The following is a 7,735-nucleotide window of genomic DNA, read 5'->3' on the forward strand; positions in this document are numbered from 1 at the left end:
TGCTAAATTTACGCCTGCGCGATAAACGGTTGTTATATATGACTTTATATATTCCTTTTTTTTAGTTATGTGTTTTTACAACTAAGATATTATTGCCGTTTTAGATACCATTAACCATCAAAGACAAACTTTGAGAATGTAAAAATTGTTGTCTGTTGGGTAAACAAAAATCGTAGAAACTCAAAAAAAACCGATCGAAAATTCAAGTCGTGTTTCTCCCAAAAGTCGGAGTTCGAACGACCCAATTTATTTCTGATCACATAAATGTGCTTTGTGTTTGATCAAAACACTGCAAATTAAAAAAAAACTGTATTTTCGAATGGCCTTTCTTCGTTTCTGATACTAGCTGAATGCATTCTAAATGTTTGTAAAATGGTGACACTTTTAAAGATTTATCTTAAATAAAAATTACTGATAACTCCGCTCCAAGGTTTAACCTGTCAAACAAAGCTTTTATGGTTAAAACACACGTACACCTCGACAACTTTAACTTCCAAAACTCGTGCTTGATTTTATTAGCAAGCACCCGAGTCAACGTAGGTACAAAAGTTAGCAAGTTAGCAAATTTAATGTTTATATTAGCAAAGTTTTAATTCCAAAGTGCAACTATACAAATTTACATATGAGTGCATCAACTTAAAAAAACGAAATTTATAGTTTAGAAACCTTTTTCACGACTACTAAAATTATTCAGTTTAATTCAGAAAACATTAATGACAGCGGTTTGATCAAATGTATACAATTTAAAGATGCTCCACTTTTCTCCCAGCCATATGCGATTTAATAACAAAAGTTTACTTGAAAAAGCTCATCCAGATGCCCCGCATCACCCCGAAAAAACCGTTCTCGTTCGTTTACTCGATACAAAAGAGTCAAGTGTTTTCATTTTATTCACTCGTATTGCAGTAGCGACGTCCATGATTATAGTGATCAGAGAATCTGTAGTTGATAAGCTTTTTTATAAAAAACAAAGACCGTTGATGCCGGTTACAACTGAGGGGAGCAGCAGTTACGTTAAAATTACTATACTTAAGGTAGACAAAAGCGGATGATCACGCGGAAAAGATCTAATCCTTGGCGGGAACCTCAATAACGCGCGGTTTGTCGATGATTCGAGCGGTCTTGTTGCCCTTCTCAACGATGCCAATAATCCAGGCCTGGTAGCCCTCCTGCTTTTCGATGTCCTTGCAATAGGCGGCAGCCTGCTCGCGTGGCAGACAGATCAGTAATCCTCCAGAGGTCTCGGCCGAATGGCCTTGCAGCAGTTGGAACATGTTGCCGCAGGCTTTAGCCACGGCAGCCATCTTCGCAATCACTGGCAGATTGTGAATAACAAACGACACATCCTTCTTCTGATGAGCAGCCAGGGTTTGTGCGTGCCCGAGAAGTCCAAATCCAGTAATGTCGGTAGCTCCGTGGGCATTGTACTTGTGCATGAGACGAGCAGCCACGCGATTGAGCCTCGACATGGAGTTCATTGCTCGGTGGTAAGCCTTGCGGACATCCTCCTCGGACACTACAAGTTTGATGCGGTTCCAGCGCTCCGGCTGATCGATCCACTGGTGGGCATTTACGGCCACCTGGGTGCCCAGTGGCTTGGTTAGCACGAGGACATCTCCGACCACAGCATTATCTGGCACAATGTACTCATTTGGCTGGCAAATGGTCGAGGCCACGCCTCCAATAGTGCACCATGGGTTGACCACGCTCTGTCCTCCAGTTACAGTGGTCCCCGCTTCCAAAGCAGAATCCTTAAAGCCACGCATTATTAGTGGAATGACCACGTCACGCTCCTTCTCAGTCATCTTGGTGCTGACGGCAAGGAGCATAAGCATGTTGTCGCAATCGGTGACTCCCATGGCGTACAGATCGCTGAGCACATTGGCACAGGCGATCTTGCCCATCATGTAGGGATCATCGACAATAGGGTAGAAGAAATCGGTGGTCTGCACTAGGCAGAGGCCGCCATGACGCAGAGGGATCACGGCACAGTCCAAGCCAATGCCAATACGAGGAATGGCCACGTTGAGGAACTGCGGCTCCTGGTCCTGGGCAGAGTAATCCTGCTGCAGGGCAGATACCAGCTTGGATAGAACATCCTGCGGCACCTTGCAGCCACGTCCTTTAAGGTCGGCAAATCGGGTGAGTCGAAATGAAGCATCTAGATCGTGGGCCGTGGGATCAAAAGGACGACGTAGTTCGGCGTCGCCACCACCATGGAGCTCCAAGTGGGCCGAGTTCAGGACATCAGCTGCGTAGCTCATCTTGATTTAAAGAGCTGAATAGGATACAGGGTAAAAAATGGTATAATTAATAGGAATGGCCAATTAACGCAGTTTTGCCGCGCAACAAAAACAGAGTGGCCCATTCTATGCAGCGAGTAACTCGCGTTCTCCCCGGCCACCAATACCACAGCGCTCAGACGTGTACATACACGGATTTTCTGCCGCGTGTGTGTAGCGAGGCCTGCGATTGGCTGTTGCCGCGATGGCGGCTAAAACGGGCGAAGTCAGTATTTCTCCCTGTCGGCGAGGCGAGAAACGTGAACAATGCCCACTCATTTCAATTGCAAAATGCCAAAAAAAAGTGCGCACTTTTCAATTTGTCCCTTATTAATTGCAATTAGTTAACCGGTCGTACTTACATTTGCTTGTGCTAAGGTACAACAAGAATTGTATGGGGACGCGAGCAAATTTTATTTATTTTGCGCCTGGTTTTGCTTTTACAACGAGCGATATGTCACAACAGGGTTGCATTTAGTAGTGCGGGTGATTCGATATGCGGGCTGCCGATAGTCCAAAATGATTGTTTTGAAGAGCTGCCAACTTGCTCGAAACCTATCGATTACAATGCGCGCCGATGCTAAAATAAATAAAAATATGTTAATTCAGCGGAATAAAAGAAGAAATAAAGGTAGATACCAGAATTTACTGTGTAATATCATTAGCACACATGCAGTTTAATGGGTAATCATTCTATGGGGCGTTATTAAAGCTCCAAAGAGAGTGCCCTAAGAAGGCCGAAAGAGCGGTCTATAAAAACCTGTTGCGCCAGCAGAGCGAAAAGTAAAAGTGGTGAGCAGACCATGAATATATTTACCTTTGTTCGTTGATAAGACAATTAAACTTTACTTATTAGCTTGAAAAAATCAAGCCATTGAAGCGGATAATCTTAATACAAAGAAGTTCAACTTCCTAGAAAACTGCGCCCATACAAAAGACTTGGGCAGCGAACTTGGTATTGGGCCATGGGCTAAACTAAATTAAAACGCTGACGAAATCGCTAAAACATGATTCAGCTACGCCTGCGCAGTCTCGTTCTGCTGCATTTTATAGCCCTGGCAAGTTCGGAGTATGTGTACGGCGAACCGGAGTATAAGTGTCCCAAAAAGTGAGTTGTCTTGATTAAAAATATATTTTTATTTATAAAAATACTGTTTTTTTAACAGATCCAAAGTCTTGTACCCCTGCGAATGTGTAAAGGGCAGCGATAATGGACTCTATATACGCTGCGAAAATACCAATTTGGCGACTTTATCCGTAGCTCTCCAAAATTTGGCTTCCTTTCAAATGCCTATTGAGGAATTGACCATCTACAGGGGTCATTTTGGTGCGTAGTTTTATAAAGCCATTAAATTTGTTAATTTAACATACCAATTTTATTTCTAGTGCGTCTATATGGACCTCTGTTTGCCCACATTAAAGCGCGTTTGCTGATCATTGAAGAAACTCCATTGGCCACCATTGAGGATTACGTGTTTTATGGAGTCAACAACACTTTGGAGCAACTGCACCTACTGCGCACCAACCTAAGCCGCATAGGACCATTAGGATTCGGCGTAAGAACGAAATTAGACATTACAAATTCTTGAATAAAACACTAAATATCTTGACAGATTCTTGGAAAAACGAAGGAACTGGTTATCGATGGTCATGCGTTCGAGCAGCTGCCCAAGGATCTATTTGCTGGCCAAGAGATCACCAATAGTCTTGGGATAATCAGGGTAACGAATGGAAACCTGAGTGATCTGCCTATTGAGACTTTCCAGCCATTGCGAAAACTTAAAACCCTCGACCTGCATGGCAATCAGTTGGAGAACTTGAAAAGGAATCAGTTTAAAAACCTTAGAGAGTTAGAGGTCCTGGATATAAGTCACAACAAGATCAAAAAGTTGGAGGCACAGCACATAGCTGACCTTACTAAGATGGGATGGTGCAATGTTTCCCATAATGCCTTGAACGAACTAAGTCGTGGAACTTTTGCCAGGAACTCTGTATTAAAAGTGCTCCATTTGTCGCATAACAATATTTCACGTCTGGATGCGAATAGTTTCAGGGGAATGCGTTTTTTGCGACGACTTTTCCTAAGTGATAATGTGCTTACCGACATTGGACGCGGTACCTTCGGCTCGGTTGCCCGCATAGGAACTATAGATTTGGCACGCAACCAACTGAAGAAAGTCGAGTTTCAGATGTTTACGCAGATGAACTATGTAGAGGTAAGAATTAACATTATAAAAGTTTTATTTAAATGCATTAATGGATATCTTAAATTTTAGTTACTGGATTTGGCGGAGAACAACATCACCAAGATTGAAAAGAACTCGTTCAAGGATATTTACCAAGCTGTGATAAATGTCTCCCATAATGCTTTAGAGCTTATCGAGACAGCTGCCTTTGAAAACTGCGTGAACATTACGGTTCTTGACTTGTCCCATAATCGCTTGACAAATTTTTCGCGCCGCAGCTTCGATGAGACCACTTTTGCAACATATTTTCAGTTGAGTTATAATAACCTTACCAATTTAGCACAGGTAATAGCCTATCTTTTGTGTTTTAATAAGTTTACAAATTAATTGTATTATCCTGCAGATTCCCATTCAAAATATGACGGGCTTGAAAGTTTTAAATGCTTCTCACAACAGCATAACTGAGATACCCAAGAACTGTTTTCCAAAGCTTTATGAACTGCATACGATTGATGTTTCGCATAACAACATTTCCAGCATATTTAATGGAGTTTTTCAAACCCTGTTCTCTCTCCGATCAATTGATCTGAGTTATAATAGCATGCGGGAGATCAAGTCTTCAACATTTGGCACTTTGCCTACATTGTTAGAAATGGATCTCAGTCATAATGAATTGGTTTCCATAGTGCGAGGATCATTGGCCAAGTTGACTAGCATGCGGCAGCTGTACTTGAATAACAATCAGTTGGAAAAACTCTTCCAGCTGCCCATTTCCCTGAATGAGCTGCATTTCAGCCATAACAAACTGAATGAAATACCTGCGGGCACCTGGCCAGTAATGAACTCACTTATATACTTGGATCTGAGCCATAATCAACTGGGTGATAGTTTAAATGGACAAAGTTTTACGGGTCTGCTGGTAGTGCAACGTTTGAAGCTTCAGAACAATGGCATCAGTCAGCCACCAATGGAGGCAGTATCAGTGATGTCAACATTGCAGTATTTGTATTTGGAGGTGAGGAAATACCTTTAAATTTTAAAACTTAACTTAAATTGTTACTTCCCTTCAGAACAACAACATAACCACCCTTGAGCGCAGTGCCTTTGGAAAGCTGCCAGTACTGTTTGAATTAAATCTGTATGGTAATCAAGTTAAGGACATAAGGTAAGATGTTATTGAAGTATAAAAATGTATTTTCGTCAATTTCTTATCCCTTTTCAACTTTTAGTAAACGAGCTTTTGAGGGGTTGTTGCAATTGCTCACCTTAAATCTGTCATCCAACGGAATTCAGCAGCTACAAAATGACATATTTATTGGCCTACCATCTCTGCGAAACCTTGATCTTTCCTTTAATTTCCTCACCAAGTTGGACAACAAAACCAATGGAGTTCTGGATGATTTACTCAGTTTGGAAACCTTAGATTTGAGTCACAATCGTATAAGTTTTGTGACAAAGAAGACGTTTCCTTCCCATCAATACATACCATACAATCTTAGGAACCTCAATCTGAGCTATAATCAAATGCCAGTACTTACTTATGATATCACGTTTGGGACGAAAAAGCTATTCAAATTGGACTTGTCTCATAACCAGATAAATGATCTTCGGAGAGGAGTTATATCCAATTTTACTTCACTTCATAGTCTTGACATCTCCTATAATGAGCTGGCAAATCTGAAATCTGAAGAGCATATCTTTGACCTGCCACAGAATCTAAGCAGCCTAGATCTTTCCCATAATCAGATCTACCATCTTCCATTTGAAAATCTGGTAAAGGTGAAGTCGCTAAAATATATCGATCTTACCAACAATAGTTTGGAAGATGTGCCTGCCTCAATAGTTGGCAATATGCGGAATGGTAGCCAAGTTCTCCTTGCTGGAAATCCCCTGCATTGCGGTTGTAATGCCCGACCTCTAAAGTACTTTATGCTGCAGCAAACGACCCCTGGTGAGGACTTGCAGAGCATACACTGCGGCACGCCATCTTTGATCAAGGACAAGCAACTTATATCTCTGGATGATGAGTATCTGCACTGCGCCGAGGATGAGCGGGAGATGTACAAGGGTTTCGACTATGAGCAGCTTACGGATGTCCGTTTCAGAGAAGTGAAAACGTAAGCATTACATTACTTTAAACAAAGTAAATTTTAAATGACCCAAATTTTATATCTTTTAGCACCAAAGCTGGTATGTTGACCCTGAGTTGGTTTGTTTCCGGCACTTCCGATGTCTCCGACTTCCATGTTTATATTCGGAGCAATAGCAACGAGGTGCTTTATCAATCTGACTATGCATACAACAATCGTACTGCCCAAATTCCAGTAGAAGAGCTGACGCGGCTTGGAGAACAGAAACTACTGGGAGCTGAGATTTGTATCGTATCCCGGGATAGCGACGGCAACACCCGCAAATGGTTCTCTGGGCAGTGTCAGCAGCTGCCATCGCTTAAGCTTCCTCGGACTTTCTTTTTTGGAAACTTTCAGGTCAGAGGAGGGGTTTCCAAAGCGTCCAGCAGCCTACCTCATTGCCTTTTGTATATGATTCTCTTTTTGTTTTTCACCCGTTTGTAGTAAGCATGGGGAATCTATACCTTCTAAATTGATATAAAAGAACTTAAAAGTGTACATGATGTTAATTTCTAAGATATATCTATATGCTAATGTTCTTTTTAAGTTCTAATTAATGTGATAAAATGAATCGTTAACAGAGATCAGACTGACCTTGATCTTTGATCCTATTGTTCGGCCGTGTGCATATGTCTTTGTGGCCATGGCTCACTGTAAGGACATGGTGTGCTCTGACCTTACAGCTGAACATGTGCGCGACGCCCTATTATCACAGCCGTGCGCACATGTATTTGTTTACTTGGACGCCGCCTCGCGTGGGCAGCGCAATTCAGAAAGCGTTGGAAACCACAGCCAACCAAACGGGCCAGCTGATGGCTGATGGCCCAGGCTGGCGGACTTTCATTCAGGGCGAAAACACAAAGGCTGTTATCCGAAGAGCTCCTCGGAGCGTCGATTCATTCTCAATTCAGTTTCGGTTTCTGTTTTTGCAGCGGGAGCGGACGAAATTACTCGCCTGGAGAGCCTGCCAAATGCGCACTCGCGCTCTTGGACGAAAAGGCATGCGATGATTACAGTGGCGAACGCAATAGTTAGCATAGCTACAGTATCGGTAGACCCCTAAAAGTGGGCTTTGGGTTTTAAGTTATTTAATTTTTTATTTTCTTTTAGACTTATTATTTTTATTTAAGTATTTAAT

At 42.1% G+C, this 7,735-nt stretch overlaps 2 protein-coding genes across 3 annotated transcripts; one reads left to right on the forward strand and one right to left on the reverse strand.

Annotated features, from left to right (window-relative positions):
• Positions 1 to 849: 849 nt before the first annotated feature.
• Positions 850 to 2,760, reverse strand: LOC108106450 (inactive selenide, water dikinase-like protein). Its single transcript, XM_017213497.1, has 2 exons — positions 2,645 to 2,760; positions 850 to 2,278 (listed from the first exon to the last, which is right to left on the reverse strand). Exon 2 carries the CDS (start codon positions 2,262 to 2,264, stop codon positions 1,068 to 1,070), a length of 1,197 nt encoding a protein of 398 aa, XP_017068986.1. The 5' UTR covers positions 2,265 to 2,278; positions 2,645 to 2,760; the 3' UTR covers positions 850 to 1,067.
• A 109-nt stretch (positions 2,761 to 2,869) lies between these two features.
• LOC108106447 (chaoptin) lies at positions 2,870 to 7,181 on the forward strand. 2 transcript variants are annotated; one of them, XM_017213493.1, is made up of 10 exons: positions 2,870 to 3,074; positions 3,139 to 3,390; positions 3,449 to 3,609; positions 3,669 to 3,838; positions 3,896 to 4,498; positions 4,559 to 4,813; positions 4,872 to 5,483; positions 5,539 to 5,633; positions 5,698 to 6,585; positions 6,648 to 7,181. In XM_017213493.1, the coding sequence occupies exons 2-10, from the start codon at positions 3,290 to 3,292 to the stop codon at positions 7,039 to 7,041; spliced, it is 3,279 nt and encodes a 1,092-aa protein (XP_017068982.1). In that variant the 5' UTR covers positions 2,870 to 3,074; positions 3,139 to 3,289; the 3' UTR covers positions 7,042 to 7,181. The 2 variants fall into 2 exon arrangements, with proteins under 2 accessions (XP_017068982.1, XP_041675529.1); XM_041819595.1 differs by having other exon boundaries at positions 3,060 to 3,074; positions 3,199 to 3,390.
• Positions 7,182 to 7,735: the final 554 nt, after the last annotated feature.

This window comes from Drosophila eugracilis, unplaced genomic scaffold, assembly GCF_018153835.1.
Source record: "Drosophila eugracilis isolate 14026-0451.02 unplaced genomic scaffold, ASM1815383v1 contig_81, whole genome shotgun sequence".
NCBI classification, from domain to species: domain Eukaryota; kingdom Metazoa; phylum Arthropoda; class Insecta; order Diptera; family Drosophilidae; genus Drosophila; species Drosophila eugracilis.

Coding starts and splice junctions, on each gene's coding strand:
- LOC108106450 (XM_017213497.1), bottom strand. CDS start 2,264: ATGAGCTACGCAGCTGATGTCCTGAACTCGGCCCACTTGGAGCTCCAT.
- LOC108106447 (XM_017213493.1), top strand. CDS start 3,290: ATGATTCAGCTACGCCTGCGCAGTCTCGTTCTGCTGCATTTTATAGCC. Junction 4,814..4,871: donor ACCTTACCAATTTAGCACAG/GTAATAGCCTAT, acceptor ATTATCCTGCAG/ATTCCCATTCAAAATATGAC. Junction 5,484..5,538: donor TGCAGTATTTGTATTTGGAG/GTGAGGAAATAC, acceptor ACTTCCCTTCAG/AACAACAACATAACCACCCT.